Raw genomic sequence first — 17,518 nt, forward strand, 5'->3', positions numbered from 1 at the left:
ATTCCTCTAGAGCTTGCCTACTCTAAACCACTAGAATTTTCATACATTTTATGTATCTCTAATTAAAGAACACAAAATTCAAAAGTTTTTTATTTACTTTCTTAAATTGCATTACCCAAAGTATACCCTAAGCGTAACATGGCATATAAGACCCTAAGAGGCCCATACAAGCCACTTAGCATACATCATACACGATAATACAGTTTAAGAGTCTAAAAGACAATTTCAATATATAAGAATTTATAAAATGTAGCGGAAGTCTAACATAGTCTCAAAGCCATCTAGTACATCAAGAATCATCGGGATGTAACCCATACATAACATACAATACTTAAAGTAAAGTCAATATGAAATAAAGGTTCGATCATTGGAAGATGAGGACTCGCCAATCTTCAATCTACTAAAGTGATCCCTAGCCACGAAGATGCGAATTAGGATCGTCGGACCCTACATTAATGAAAGAATGTTGGAAAGAGTATGCGTTAGTGTGAACACCTAATTTTTGACCAAAACATAAAGATTCTACACCAAATTTTAATATTTCAGCAAGATTATATTTAAAATAAATGAAAAATAAATAACTGAAAATTACAACAAATTATAAGCTCACTTTATGTTTAAAGTTTAATAAAGAAAGCTTTTGAATTTAACGTATTTTGTTTTAATCTTTCAACTTTTATCTAGTCTAAAAAATAATAATAGTCGTATATATCATGGAAAAGTAGAAAAAAAAAAAAAAAAAGATAAAAAGAAGAGTCCTAAATATTTCAATTTATCTTACCTTTATCCTAATTACCCCCAACTTCCTTAACTTATTCGCTAAAAATCCTCCTCCCATTTAGTTTATTTTATTTTTTATTCTATTTTTTTTTGTTTTGTTTTGTTCTTGCACGATCTTTTACACGTTTTTTATTATTATTATTATTATTATTATTATTATTATTATTTCTTTCTTTCTTTTCTCTTCGTTCTTTCTTTCTTTTTTTTTAAAATTATTTTTTATTATTTGTTTGTTAAATATCATATTACTATTTTTCTTCCTTTATCTCAACCCTAAAATTCTCAACTAAAATTTAAATTAAATCTTATTCCCACTCCATCACGTTCCTTTTAATTAGCACCAGACTCACACCTAAAACTATTATAAAAACACACGCTTAGTAAAGAAAAAAAGGATACGCATACACACAGGAAAAAAAAAACACAGAGAGAAATATATAACAAAAGTGAGTTTTATTTTTTGACAATTAAGTCAGCGTTTGAGGTTTCGCTCAAGGTTTCGGATTCGTGGCTCTTTAAAGTAAATATTAGTTATTAACTTTGGAAATTAGTAGATAGTAGCAGTTGTTTTTGTGGTATCAATTTTCGCAGCGAGATAACTCTAAATTCTCGCATGATTTAAATAGAATACTTGTATGAAAACTCGATTCCAATAATATGAAGTTCTTTGAATCGCATATTATTATTATGTAATATCAATCTGTGATGCATGTTGTGATCATTTTTGAGAATTTATGAATGCTTAGGAAAATGAACCCGAAGATGTTTCTTGTAAAAAAAAATATAAAAATAAAAATAAATGATGTATCATACATTTTTTTTATTTTGTCTTATGCTCTTTAGATGCAATTGATATTAAAATTGGTTTCATGATTTTTAATTTTGAATAGATAATATTTCTTGGAGCTTAGTTTTCATTTAAGAAATTTTGTTGAAATTATTTGTAGACTTGTTAGCTTTTGATGTAAATAAATAAAAAAACCTTAATTAATTAATGATTCAGAAAAGCTATCTGAAATATGTTTTAGTCCTTTTATTTTTATTTTTGATAAAAATTAGTTTATCTTGATATAAGCATAGGAAAACTATTACTTTAAGTGGAATTGTTAATTAAGAGGAGAATAAATCTTATTTAGAAATTCAGTATTAAGAATAATAATATTATCATTATTATAAATAATAATAATAATAATAACAATAACAAAAAATAAAGAGGAAAACTAATGAATTTTTTTTTGAGAACGTATAAAAAGAAAAGAAGAAATTTTTTTTAAAAAAATAAATAAAAAGAAGAGCAATAACGTGAGTAAAAAAAAAAATGAAATAAAAAGGATTAAAAAGAGAGAAAACAAAAACATAACAAAAAAAAAAGTAAGAAGAAGACAAACAGAATGTCAAAAAAAAAAAAAAACATTAAAATAATAAATAAATAAAGAATTTAAAAAAAATAAAGAAGAAAAGTAGAAAGAAACAGAACAAAAACTTAAAAAGAAAAAAAATGATTAAAACAATAAAATAAAATAAACAATAATAAAAAAAAAAGACAAGAAACAGAATGTCCAAAAAGAATAAAAAATATAAAAAGGATAAAGTAGGAAAAAAAAAACGTAAAATAAAATACAAAGAGACAAAAAACAAAATTAAAAAAAAATAAAAAATTAATAAAACCAAAACGTAAAAAAGGAAAAAAAAGTAAGAAAAAATTAAAAATTAAGAAGGACAAATCTTTCTAAAAAATAGTCCTAATCTATTTAGAATTTCTTGCTAAAACTAATTCCAAATCACATAAAATTTTATTTCTATTTTTAATCTAACTAAGAAAATACAATCCTAAAATACTCAAACTCAAAAAATTTCAATCCTACACAAATTCTAATTCCTAGCAATTGGATACCCATATATTTTCTATCCACAATAAAAATAAATAAATACAAATACATGAAAAAGAAAAGGAGAAGAAAAGAAATTACAAGACATTTCAAGATTTATAAATATCCATCTATTAACTTTACTTTATTATGTTTGAATAAATTTATGTGATATACATATTTTTTTAATTAACGAACATATATTAATATAAGATAAATAGGTTTAAAATAAATCAAATAATGAGGTAAATAAATTTTATTAATAAGTTAATAATACAATATTCGAAAATTAATTTAAGTCATATATAGTCAGTGAAGCGACCGTGCTAGAACCACGGGACTCGAGGGGTGCCTAATACCTTCCCCTTGGTCAACAAAATTCCTTATCCGATCTTTGTTTTCACAGACAGAATAAAATAAAGAGTCAAATTTCCTTTTGATTAGGATTTAAACAAGGTGACTTGAAACACCAAAACTCAATTTCAAGTGACGACTCTGAACAATAAAATAATCTTTTTTCAAAATGTCACTTTAATTTGAAAAACTTTTTCTTTCAAAACATACTTAAATTAATTTTGAGGAAAAATAAGGGATGTGACAGATGGCGACCCCGCTGGGGATAACCAGAATTCGAGCTTGTAAATATTGACTTGTGTATGACTTTATTTATTTATTTCTTCATTTATGTTTTGGATATTATATTTATTGACTGAATGTGCTAATTATTTTTAATATTATTTGCATTACATTATAACTGTCTTCTTTCGCACACCCCTCTGAGTCCTCTATAATACAATTATGGGAATTGCGACTGCGCACCCCACTTCTGTCAAGATAGTCAGTGGATCTTCGGTCCATGGTGAAGGATTTTTAGTCACACATGTTTAGAAAGGGGAGCACCCATGCACAAAGCCGGAAAGCGCTGCTACCGGTACGTTGCTACTCACTAACTCGAGTTGTCCGCTCGTTTTATAGCCAGCCTAGATACCTTTCTCCACAAGTTCAACCTTAGTAGAACTAAAACCTTCAGACATGATATCCTTATTAGGTTCCGCTTTATCTGCATCATGTGCATTTAACTTAGCAAGACTCGACATGGGGGTCGGGTCTGTCTAGGACATGTGCCTTTTCTTGAGACCATCATGTATATTCTTGTGCTACTTGTTGCATCATGTGGAAGACTATAACAAATGTTGATCGACTTTAGATAATTGACTAAAAGAAGAAATGTCTATTTTACCCATTTTCAACAAATCATTCAAGATAAACAAATTGAAAATAATATATATATATATATATATATATATATATATATATATATATATATATATAACCCTCAATTGTATTCTCGCTTTTATCAAAACATCAAGTTTTTACAAAAAATTAAAAATTAAAAAATAAATATATAAATAAAAAAGGTTATAATAAAAAAAAATAATGCAATAAAATAAATTATTATATATATGTATGTCTTTAAATTTGTTTCAAATAGGGCATATCCACCTTCTTTTTATTTCTTTTTATTTCTGTTCTTCATGATCCACTTGTCAAAATTATCTCTTTATCTGGTCATTTTCTTTGAAAACAACCTAGGCTTCCCTTAAGGAAGGTCAACAAAAGTCGTTTTCGAAAGAATGACCAGTTTAGGCATTCTGAGTCATTTTTCATATATTTTTTTCTATTATTTTAACTACTCCAACAAATGATTTCGAATTATCAAAATTTCATAAGTTAAATTTGGTTTTAAATCGCGAGTTTCTTTTCCTAACCAGGTAACCATGAGATCTATGAGATGTGATAAAAGACCAAGGGATGAAGTAGTCGAAATGGTCAATGATCCCCCAAAGTTCATGATCATGGATAAAACCCCACCACTACTCATGGCTTGGTGGAACGATATGCATGAGTTTAGGCGAACTGAGATATTCAAACATCTTGGTTTCCTCACAAATATCATGAGATTTAGTCCTGACAGAGATTTGGTCGAGGCTTTGATTCCTTTTTGGGATTCTACAAGCAATGTGTTTCGCTTTAGCGATTTTGAGTTGACGCCTACATTGGAGGAGTTGGATGGTTTCACAGGGTTAGGCAAGGATCTCCGAAGCAAAACACTCATAACCCCAAGAAACGTCAGCGGGAACAAATTTTTAGAACAAATGCACATCATCTATCCTCATAAGGAGTGTTTCGATAATGGGTTGGTTTCCTTGGAATTTCTATGCTCAAGATATGGAAAGAAAGAAGGATTTTCAGACTACGAGAAGCAACTTAAAAATGGGCAACACCTTCCTACTTGGGAAAAACATAGACAAGAAGCATTCATGGTGGCCTTTTTGGGAACCATGGTTTTTCCAAGAAGGGATAAAAAAATCAGTATTCGTCTATCGGGAATAGTCGCTGTTATGATGAAGAAAAAGAAATCCACTAATGTTGGTTGACATTTATCGTGCTTTGACTAAATGTAGAGAAGGGGAAGACTTTTTTGAAGGTTGCAGCATTCTATTGCAAATGTGGTTTTTGGAACACTTGTATCGCCATCGTTTTGCGACAGATTTCAAATCTGAATGGACGAATTATATTTTGAGCCACCCAGACAGGATGAAGGAATTAGTAGACAAATTGCCAAAATGTGTCATAGCGTGGAGACATTATCTTCTTAAATTAACTGCATCTGATATTACATGGAACTATCATTGGTTCCTTGCGAGTGAGGTAATTGTTATGTCTTCCTATCGTCTATTCTTTGTTCTGACAGGCCTTCGAGGATTCCAACCATACATACCCCTTCGGGTGCTACGCCAACTAGGACAAAGACTAATCTTACCTAGGGCCGAGGATACACAGAGTTTCGTATGGGAGGTGTCGTCTGAAGATCGAGATCGAGAATCAGAAGCTCAAAAGATTTGGGGTGGTAGCCGAACTTTAAGCTCGAAAGCTATGGTAGACGATCGTGTTGAAGGAGAAGTAGACCCCTCATACCTCCATTGGTTCTTTGATCAAGCCCCCCTTAAAGTAATGCCCGAAGGATCAGCGCGAGAACTCAGAGATCGAGAAGAGAAAATTGAAGTCAGAATCAAGCAAGCTCGACTCGAGGTGGAAAGAAATTACAGGTCTACTCTGGATATCCTCAGTAATGATCTAAAGAATGCTAGAGAAAAATTGGGTCAACGTGATGCAATATTCAAAGAGAGAGTTAGGTTAATTCAGAAAAAGGTTGAAAAGGAACTTCAATCCACCATTCGAACCTTACATGAGGATTTGGGCATTGTCACAGGCGCTATGGAGCAACAAGAGGAGGAGTATAAAAAAGAAAAGACCCTCTTAATGCACACACAGGCTAGACTACAAAATCAGTTAAAAGCTTTGATGGGACGAGAAACAGACATAGCAAAGCGTTCCACATCGTATCAAGCAGAAGTCGCGATCGAGAGAAACCAATGGATGGGGGAGCATGAAGAACTTCATAATCAAATCGAAGAGCTTTAGGCACATGAAGAGGATTTGACCCACACGGTTGGTACTACTCAAGAATGGTTGCAGAATTGTCACGAGAATATGGAGAAGGCCAAAGGACAAGTGCTTCAACTGACAGAGATCTTGATTGATGTTTATGGTGGTTATCTACATCGGAGTGATGAGAGCCTGGGTCGACATGCGCGTGCACTGGCCCCACATCTGCCAAAAGCTTTGCTCAAGGTTTACTCTAGCCTAGGGGACAATTGATGATCGAGAAATATTGGAGAAGGATTTCTTTTTTATTATTATTATTTCTTTTATTTTTATTTTGTCGAAGTTTGTTTCAATATTTAAGTACTTTGATGTTTTGGTCATTTATTTTAAGAACATTTTGATTTGAATGATATCTTCATATAAATAAATGTCGTGTTTTTTTATTTTTAATAATTCTTCTTCATGAACTACGTAATGATCTGATTCATGTTCAACATGATACGTAGGCAACCTTTAACAGGTTCGATCAAAATGCGTTCAAAATATTCAGATGAGTAAAGTATGGGACTAAAAGACATAAGCAAGTCGTCCAAAACCGGGATGAAACATAAAAGTCTTCCAAAACTCATTGTAGAAATAGGAATAATTTAGGTGCATAACATACAACGTGTGATTAATACTGCAAAGTGTTGAATCCTAACACATTTGTTTTTATATATAAGAGAGAAAGAGTTTAAAGGTGGTTGGTTTGTGAAGAAAGCTGGCATCTCATCAATATAACACAAGATAAAAAAGGAAAGCAAAAATGACACGCAAAGACGGAATAGAGTCGGGAAATGATGAAGTCCAAAATCAAATGGTTGCACAAGAGTCAGTATCTGTAGAAGAGGTCAAAATGTTGAGACAATAGATGGCCGAAATGTATGAAACTTGGATGAATGGGCAGACTCCCCTATCTTCAATTCGGGAATACCTAAATATGAATATGCCATTCCCCATTCAAGTCTCAACAAGTGACCCGATTTATCCTCCTGGATTTGGACCCTACGTTAACATATCTAATACTGCTGGAACTTCCTCGGTACACCCGTTGAATCCACCCATGATGAATAATCCACTATTCATGCCAACTGTGCAAACTAATGCAATTACTCAACCAATACTAGTACAAACATCCAATGATGATCCTATATCCAAAGATCAATACGGCCAAGGTCAGGCCCCTAAATTGACTTTCAAAATTCCTGATTCTTACCACCACACTCATCAATATAGTTCCCCCGTCGAGGTTGAAATAACCATTTAGGACGAGGAACATGAAGAAATTGCAAGAAAAATGAGGAGTTTGGAGTAAAACATAAGGAATATGCAAGGGCTGGGAGGACACAAAAGTGTCTCGTTCAAGGACTTATGCATGTTTCCAGATGTTCACTTGCCTACAGGGTTCAAAACTCCAAAGTTTGATAAGTATAATGGTCATGGCGACCCAGTGGCTCATTTGAAAAGATTTTGTAATCAACTAAGGGGAGCCGAAGGAAAAGAAGAACATCTTTTGGCTTACTTTGAAGAAAGTCTAACGGGTGTAGCCTCAAAATGGTTTATCGATCAAGATATTTCTCGATGGCATATCTGGGATGACATGGCGCAAGATTTTGTCCAACAATTCTAATACAATAGGGATATCGTTCCGGATCGCAATTCCCTAGCTAATATGAAGAAAAAATCGTCTGAAAGCTTTAGGGAATATGCCATAAGATGGAGGGAGCAAACGGCTAGAGTCAAACCGCCGATGAAAGATTATTAATTGATTGATGTTTTTCTCCAGGCACAAGAACCTGACTACTTTCATTACCTTCTTGCTGCAATGGGAAAGCCTTTCGCCGAAGCAATGAAGATCAGAGAAATGGTAGAGAACGGCATAAAATCGGGTAAAATTGTAAGCCAGTGTAACGACCCAGAAAATGATAGAGTGAAACTAGAGCCTCACATGTGAGGTTGGAGTCGAGAACTTAATGAAATAGTTATAATTGAATTTGACCCAAAAAGTTCTTAAAATGTGCTTCGGAAGTTACCGAAAACTTGTTTAGCTGTATATAAAAAGATCCGTTTCGTTTTTCGAAAATACAACTTCATATTCTTGTTTAGGGGGTCAAATTGAGTGGGAAATGGATCTAACCCAAATTTTAGAGCAACCGTATCAAAATCCGAAATTTCCAAGTGAAGCCTTTTTCGAGAGTCTACTTTGGAGGGTCATATCTCCTAGCACACAAATAATTGGGTGGCCCATAACATATCCATGGAAAGCCCTTTAAGTTAGCTACCTAACGCACTTCGTTTCACCTCATTCGGAGTTCGGACGAAGAAGTTATGCCCATTTTCGTAAAATCTGTCCGGCAGGAAATGCAAATTTCCAGTGACCGAAATTACTGTTCACCCGCCTCTTTTTTTTTCTAAGTGTTGGACCATTTTTTTCCAAAGGACATATATTATTTCCTAGAAATTATAAAACCCTTTTGACCAAAATTCTTCCATTTAAATCACTCCAATTAGGAAGAAAAAAAGAAACCCTCCCTCTCTCAAAAAAAAAAACTCTCTCAAAACCCCATGGAAGCTCAAGGTGAAAGATGGAGCTAGGGTGGATGGTGGCTGCTGATTTCTTCTCTAATTTCGTTTGGTTCTTGAAGAATAAGGTATGGGGACTCTTCATCTTTGATTCCTTCTTCAATCAAAGAGTCAATCCAAAAGATTTCAAAAGTTGTTCAAAAACTCAAAATCCTAATTTCGATTCTAGCATGGGTTCTTGCATTAAATGTTTTTTAAATGAGGATTTATGTTATTATTGATGGTTTTAAGAAAGGAAATTCCATGAACCCATGTCTTTGCAAATTTCCAAAAGTTGGCTTATGAAGTGGGGTTATTGTTTATGATTGAATGATGATAGAATTATGCTTAAATTGAGTTGAATAGTTGATTTCTATTATTATCTATGTTTATCTATTGTGAATTATTGGAGAGTTGAGGAATGGTGATTGTGGCTTTGGAAAAGGGTAAGTTGGCCTAACTTCATTGTTAATGTAGAATTGATATAAAATTTTGATAGGTTGATGTGTGATCCACTTATGGTGGAGGTGTCTACTTATGGAATGTATTATGATTGGGGCCATGAAGGGCATTATATGAGTGTTATTGTATTGTTATATTATTATATATGAATGAGGCTATATGTAAAGTCCTATATGAAGCTATATGTAAAGTTTTATGTGAAGCTATATGTGAAGGTATGGTGTAAATGAGTTTTATGTGAAGCTATATGTGAAGGTATGGTGTGAATGAGTTTTATGTGAAGCTATATGTGAAGGTATGATGTGAATGAGTTTTATGTGAAGGTATGATGTGAATGAGTTTTATGTGATCTTGTGATGATCCTATGTAAAGTGGATAGCATTGTGAGTTAAAGTATGATTTCTCATGATGTATATGTGAAATGATGTTGGATTATGAAGTATCCTTAAATGAAAATGTTGTGACTTGGTTGGTAGACTAAAGTGTCCCTCCTTGTTACTTAAAGTCTTGAATGCATGAATGTGTGAAATGGGCAAAACTAAGAAATGGTGCCCTTTCTATAAATGCTAAAAGAGGAATTCTAGGCCAAGACTTGAATCGGCAAAACTAAGAAATGGTGCCCTTTCATAAGTCTAGCTTTCCTAAGTAAATGTAAAACCATGAAATCGGTAGACCTAATGGTGGTAGCCCTTCTCATGTGTGAAATGATGAACCTTGGATCGGTAGGCCTAAAGCACCCTTCAAGGGGGATTTAATGAGCTATCCTTATGAACCTTGATTGGCCATGACTAAGAAATGGGGCCTTTCTTGGGAAGAGGTACTATGAGTTGGTTGAACTAGAAAAGGAACCTTCTCTAAGTACATATGTGATTGAATACTCTATGGGAAATAAGGCTAGCACCGAGTGGATGTGGTTAGGAAAGTGGCCTAGTTGAGTATGAGATTAGGCACAGTGAACTTCCTTGGACATCCCCTAAACCATGTGCCTACATGGGTTGCTTACTAGTTCTACCTTTGGCAAGTAGAACAACCTCCACGGAGTAGGATAGACTCCAGATTCCATACCTAGCTAGTATGGTCTATGTCGGTTATGCCTATTCCCATCATGTGGGATGTGCACTCTAGTTATTGGATAGGTTCTACAACGTGTAGGTAATAGTATGGGATGCTATCTACACATGGCACGAGTAGGCTTTGAAGATACTAAAGTGAGTTTCCTAAGTCTAACGACTATTATGTAAAAGTCCCCTTATGTGCTTGAATGTCTCCAAAATGGTTTCTTAAAGAATGTTGGTCTATTGATGTCATGTTATAAAGGAAATGTCCTTATCTAAGGTAATCTTAGGGAACACTTAAGTGTGGTTGAAGAGGTTGTATGGGCGATCACTTCTTGTCTCACTCAAGTGTGTCTTAAGGTTATATTAGGTAGAGGTCTTATGGTAATGAAATGACATGTGTTCTTTTAAAGTTAAGCATGGGTTGTATATGGACTTATGTTAAGTATGTGTGTGCTTGGCTATGGTCTCATATGTTAATGTTGACTTGTATTATGTCTCTTATACTTGTAAAGGAAAGGTTTTATCAAATGATATGAAAGCAATACTTCCTTGAAAATGTCCTTTTTGGCATGTTTTTGCATGGTCTCCATACTTAGTACTTAATTGTGCTAACCCCTTTCTTTCCCTTTTTGAACTAAAGTGTAGGGATTTGGAGATGATGACATGTCATGGCTTTGATAGGTTTCTAAGTGTTGAAGATGAAGACTTGGTGAGTCCTCATAGATTCGAGGACAATACCCAATATGTTCTTTTATGTCTTTTTAGTATTGTTTAAGTTGTGTACGGGATTGGTCCCAAATTTTGTACTCTAAAGTATTAGATGGTTTTGAGACATCATGTATAAAGTCTAGAAAGTCTTCCGCTTGCTATTGTTTTTTTTTAATGAAATGTTTTCTTGGTAAAGAAAGTTTTTAATTCCTTATGGTTTTAGTGTCTATGCGATGAATGAATGCTAAGAGACTTGTATTAGACCTCTTCGAGGTCGAGTACGCCGGTTACGACTAGGGGGTGATCCCGGGTCGTGACAGCCAGACAGCCATTAGAGCTACCACGCAAGCAATACAAAGCGGGTCAGGTAATTTTGTAAATGGAAAAAAGAAGGAGGAAGGGTCCATGATGACGTCTGGATCGAGAGGTGTTCAAATGGGCATGAACCACCCTTATGTTCAAGTCCAACAAGAACAATCTAATTCTCCTCAACATTATTACCCATCCCAATATGCAGTTCTCAACACTCAAGCATATGTCCGACCTCCTCAGCGCCAACAATGGTGGGCACCTACCCCACAAGGTTCTCTCCCCCAACAACAAAATTTTCAGGCACCCCATAATCCACGTCCCCGGATGGATTATACAAGAGAACAAGGTCGGAAAGAAAACTTTACCCCAATTGGAGATTCATATACGAGTTTGTTGCGAAAATTAGTACAATTGAGATTGGTTGAACATGTCAATCCCTATTTTGTCAACCCAAATGCAAGAGGCTTTGATCCAACTGTTATATGTGAGTATCACGCTAACACTCCAGCTCATAGCACAGAGAATTGTTGGACGCTAAAAAGAGTCATTGAGAAGTTGATTGAGGATAAGGTAATTGAGATACACAATGAGGAGGCACCAAATATCACCAATAACCCACTCCCTGCTCACAATAAGGAGCATGTTGTGGGGATGGTAGACATTTATGAATATTGTGAGCAAACATGTAGAACAAAAATGGAAAGCAGGGATTCAAAAGAAAAGTCGAGTATGGTTTTAGAACCCATACAAAAGTCACCGATAATTGTGAATGGTGCAAGTTCAAATTTTGGAGACTCGAGAAAACTAGTGTTGTATGTCCCTGGAGCTGTAAAAAGAAGAGAAGTACCGTTGAATGGACCAAAATTATACATTCCTGGTAAGCTTCGAACATTTGGTCAAAATCAAGAAAGTGTGAAAGAGCCAATTGTGATACAAATTGCAACACAACTTTCGATGACAAACACCAAGACCGTTCCATGGAACTACAACAAAGTCGTTGTTACCCACAAGGGAAAGAAGATTATTGAAGAAACAAATGAAACAAAAGGATTAACTCGTTCTGGGAGGTGTTATGCCCCAGAAGAATTAAGAAGAGACAAACAAGCCAAAGAAAATCAGTTGCCGGTTAAAAAACCTATCACTGAGGAGGAGGCTGAAGAGTTCTTGAAAAAGATGAAAGCTCAAGATTATTCTGTTATTGATCAATTGAGGAAAACACCCGCTCAGATATCCTTGTTGTCATTACTCATACATTTTAAAGAGCATCGTGAAGTTTTGACCAGAATCTTGAATGAGGCACATATCTCAAAAAGTATCACGGTGGGTCACTTGGAAAAGATGGCCAACTGAATATTTGATGTAAATAGAATCACTTTCACTGATGATGAATTGACTTTGGAAGGATCTGGGCATAATAAGGCGTTACATTTAACCGTGAAATGTGAAGAACACTATGTGAAGAGGGTCATGTTCGATGGAGGTTCAGGTGTAGACATATGCCCTCTTTCTACTCTACAAAGGTTGAAAATCAACACGGATAGAATTCGTACTAACAATGTTTGTGTGCGTGCATTTGATGGCACAAAATAGGACACTCTTGGTGAAATATACTTAACTGTTACAATTGGACCAGTGGAGTTCGGAATCACTTTCCAAGTAATAGACATGGACACTTCTTACAATCTACTTTTGGGTAGGCCATGGATCCACCTGGCTAGAGCTGTGCCGTCTACTCTGCACCAAGTGGTCAAGTTTGAACATGATAAACTGGAAATCATTGTCCATGGTGAAGATGATCTCCCAATCACCCAAGATCCTTCAATACCATGCATTGAGGCCAAAAGAGGTTGTGAATCCCTCAACTATCAGGCTTTTGAGATTATAACAGTCAATCAGTTTTCGGTAGGGAAGCCTATACCACAACCTCATCTATCATCTGCTTCAGTCATGGTGGTGTCCCAGATGGTACAGAACGGCTACGAACCTGGAAAGGGACTAGGCTTGTCTTTGCAAGGAATTGTGGATCCCATCAATCCAATGGGTAATCAAGAGACATTCGGTTTGGGTTTCAATCCAACTAGATTTGATAGAAAAAGGGCAAAAGATCGTAAAAGAAATGTTTGGAATTTGTTGAAGCCAATCCCTCATATTTCTTAATCTTTCGTTAAATTTCGAGGTGAACCAAGTCCAGACTTCCCTCTCCAGAATGATGTGGATGAAATGTGTCAAGGTATCAATGAAATGTTTTATGATGTAAACATGACTCAGATGGGTGAAGGCACTAGTCATATGGATGTGCAGTTCATCGGCCCGAATATCCAGCTCAACAACTGGGAAGTCACTCCTCTCCCTACAAGGAAGGAGTCTTGGTAGTGTTATTTTGCTGCTTTTAATTTGTTTATTTGGATTATTCTCAGGGTTGTAATTCAAACCTTCTAAGTTGTCTCACTTTGGTATTAACCCTTCTATCATTTCTCATTTAATGCAATGAAGTTCTAGTTTCCCAATCATATTCAATCATCTTCTCTGTTCTTACTCTTTCTAATATATGTCCTCTTATTTTTCATTTTAGTTACGTTAATGTCGACTTTAATAATATGACATGCATGCGGAGTTTACAGTTAGATCCTAAAAAGTTGTCTGATCTTGAAACAATGAATCCAAAGTTTGATGAATATGATGAAGATGAAGCTTACGAAGAAATAAAAAAGGGATTGGATCAATTTGAAAATAAGCCTAAACATAATTTAAGTGAAACTGAGGCGGTTAATTTAGGAACTCCTGAAGAAGTGAGAGAAATAAAGATAAGTATTCATGTTGATCAGAACATTCGAGACGACATAATTCAAGTTTTATTTGAATACAAAGATGTCTTCGCGTGGTCCTACGATGACATGCCGGGTTTAAGTGCTGATTTAGTAGTTCACAAACTTCCAATACATCTTGATTTTCCACCTGTCCAGCAAAAGTAGAGAAATCTTAAGACAGACATGAGTGATAAAATTAAAGAGGAAATCATAAAGCAACTGACTGTGAATGTGATCAGAGTTGTCCAATACACTACCTGGTTGGCTAATGTTGTGCCAGTGCCCAAGAAAGATGAAAATATCAGAGTTTGTGTTGATTACAGAGATTTAAACAAAGCAAGTCCAAAGGACAATTTTACATTACCCAACATTCACATCCTGGTTGATAATTGTGCCAAATACGAGATTCAATCTTTTGTGGACTGTTACGCCAGATATCACCAAAATCTCATGGATGAAGAAGATGCAGAAAAAACTGCTTTCACCACCCCATGGGGTACATATTGTTATAGAGTCATGCCATTTGGTCTGAAGAATGCGGGAGCAACCTACATGAGAGTTATGACTACCATATTCCATGACATGATGCATAAAGAAGTTGAGATATATGTCAATGATGCCATCATTAAATCTAGAACGCAAGCCGACCATGTGCGTGATCTAAGAAAATTCTTCGGAAGATTGAGAAACTACAACCTCAAACTTAATCCAGCTAAATGTGCATTTGGAGTTCCATTTGGCAAACTTTTGGATTTTATAGTTAGTCGAAGAGGCATTGAATTGGACCCTTCTAAGATAAAGTCCATTCGAGAATTGCCACCTCCAAAAACCAAAACTGAAGTCATGAGTTTTCTGGGTAGGTTAAACTATATCAGCAGGTTTATTGCTCAACTCACCTCTACATGTGAGCCGATATTCAAGTTGTTGAAAAAGGACGTTGCTATCAAATGGACAAGTGAGTGTCAAGAGGCTTTTGACAAAATTAAGAAATATTTAGTAAACCCTCCGGTATTGGTCCCACCAGAACCTGGTAGGCCGTTATTCTTATATCTTTCAGTGATGGATAATTCATTTGGTTGCGTTTTAGGACAACATGACATTACGGAAAAAAAAGAACAAGCCATTTATTATTTAAGCAAAAAGTTCATAAGCTATGATGCAAAGTACACTCTGTTAGAAAAGACTTGTTGCGCTTTGACTTAGGTTGCCCAAAAATTGAAACACTATCTTTTGTCCTACATGACCTATCTTATATCTCCAATGGATCCTTTGAAATATATTTTTTTAAAATCCATGCCAACAGGTAGGTTGGCAAAATGGCAGCTTTTGCTTACAGAATTTGATATTATTTATGTCACTTGCACCGCCATGAAAGCACAAGCGTTGGCCGATCATCTAGCAGAGAATCCGATCGATGACGAATACGAGCCCCTAAGAACATACTTCCCTGATGAAGAAATTAACTCTATTGAGGAAGAAATTCCTGATGATGGTCACGTGTGGAAATTATATTTTGATGGGGCTGTCAACAAAAATGGAGTAGGAATTGGAGCAGTTCTTATCTCACCAAACGAATGTCATTATCCTGCCACAGCACGACTTCAGTTCTTTTCTACCAACAACACAACAGAATACGAAGCTTGCATCATGGGTTTGAATATGGCAATAAATCTGGATGTACAAGAGTTGGTGGTTTTAGGGGATTCCGATTTGCTCATTCGACAAGCTCGAGACGAATGGGAGACTCGAGACATTAAACTCATGCCGTACAAACAATGTTTAGAAAACCTCATCAAAAGATTCAAGTCCATTGAATTCATGTACATTCCCAGGTTTCACAATGAGTTAGCTGATGATTTGGCCACCCTAGCCTCGATGCTTCCATACCCGGGTAATACCTATATTGACCCGTTGGAAATCCAAGTTAGGGATCAACATGGTTATTGCAATATAATTGAAGTAGAGCCAGACGGTGAGCCCTGGTATCACGACATTAAACGATTTTTAAAAGCTAAAGAATATCCAATACATGCTGATAAAGATAAAAAAAGAACTATTAGGCGACTCGCCAATGGGTTCTTCTTGAGTGGCGATATCTTATATAAAAGGACTCCAGATTTGAATCTATTGCGATGTGTGAATATTCAAGAAGCAGAAACAATTATGAATGAGGTGTATTCAGGGGTTTGTGGCCCTCACATGAATGGTTATGTTCTAGCAAAAAAGATTATCCGGGCAGGGTACTATTGGTTGACCATTGAGCGAGATTGCTTTTGATTTGTACGCAGGTGCCATTAATGCCAAATTCATAGCGACTTGATTCACTCACCCCCTTTAGAGTTGCACCCTATGTCTGCTCCGTGGCCTTTTGTGGCTTGGGGAATGGACGTTATTGGGCCGATTGAGCCGAAAGCATCTAATGGGCATCGGTTTATTTTCGTTGCCATCGACTACATTACCAAATGGGTGGAAGCTGTCACATTCAAATCAGTCACCAAGAAAGCAGTGGTGGACTTTGTTCATTCAAACATCGTATGTCGTTTCGGCATACCAAAAATCATTATTACAGACAATGCAGCGAATCTCAACAGCCACCTGATGAATGAAGTTTGTGAGCAATTTAAAATTGTTCATCGTCATTCAACCCCTTATCGACCCAAAGCAAATGGGGCTGTTGAAGCGGCAAATAAAAACATCAAGAAGATTCTTAGGAAAATGGTGCAAGGATCTAGACAGTGGTATGAAAAACTACCATTTTCTCTCTTGGGATACCGCACAACTATTCGTACGTCAATCAGTGGAACTCCTTACTTATTAGTTTACGGAACTGAGGCTGTCATACCTGCAGAAGTTGAAATCCCTTCTCTTCGAATCATTGTCGAAGCATAAATTGAGGACACGGAATGGGTTAAATCAAGGTTAGAACAATTAGCACTGATAGACGAAAAACGGTTGACATCAATTTGCTTTGGTCAATTATATCAGCAGAGGATGGCTCAAGCTTATAACAAGAAGGTACTCCCAAGAAATTTTGAAGTCGGTCAACTTGTTGTGAAACGCATCCTTCCCCATCAAGACGAGACCAAAGGAAAGTTTGCCCCAAATTGGCAAGGCCCTTATGTTATTAAACAAGTACTATCAAAAGGAGCATTGCAACTGGCAGATATGGAGGAAAAGGCAATCAACACAATTGTTAACGCAGATTCGATCAAAAGATACTATGTTTAACACTTTTTGTTATGACACTCTCATGATTGACATTCTCAAGATGACAGGATAAAAATGTATCCTCATTTATTTCAAACACCACTTGTCTGGTGCAAAAAAAAAAGAAAAAAAGAATAAGAATAAGAAAAAAAAGTTTTATTGAACTACGTTCGACCTGATTCCTAAGAGGATACGTAGGCAGCCCTTCATTGAGGTTCGGTCTAATCACTGAATAAAACAATAATCATGTTCTTCAATTCTCCAA

The 17,518-nt window shown here is 35.5% G+C and overlaps 2 protein-coding genes and 1 pseudogene across 2 annotated transcripts; all 3 read left to right on the forward strand.

Annotated features, from left to right (window-relative positions):
• Positions 1-3,528: 3,528 nt before the first annotated feature.
• On the forward strand, positions 3,529-5,042 carry LOC125834196 (uncharacterized; annotated as a pseudogene).
• A 10,651-nt stretch (positions 5,043-15,693) lies between these two features.
• LOC125834197 (uncharacterized) lies at positions 15,694-16,323 on the forward strand. The gene has a single exon (XM_049513368.1). The coding sequence runs from the start codon at positions 15,694-15,696 to the stop codon at positions 16,321-16,323; it is 630 nt and encodes a 209-aa protein (XP_049369325.1).
• Positions 16,324-16,395: 72 nt separating this feature from the next.
• Positions 16,396-16,935, forward strand: LOC125834198 (uncharacterized). Its single transcript, XM_049513369.1, has one exon. It carries the CDS (start codon positions 16,396-16,398, stop codon positions 16,933-16,935), a length of 540 nt encoding a protein of 179 aa, XP_049369326.1.
• The last annotated feature ends 583 nt before the right edge of the window (positions 16,936-17,518 follow it).

The sequence above is a fragment of the Solanum verrucosum genome, unplaced genomic scaffold, assembly GCF_900185275.1.
Source record: "Solanum verrucosum unplaced genomic scaffold, falcon-dt-bn FXZP01000168.1, whole genome shotgun sequence".
Lineage (NCBI taxonomy): Eukaryota > Viridiplantae > Streptophyta > Magnoliopsida > Solanales > Solanaceae > Solanum > Solanum verrucosum.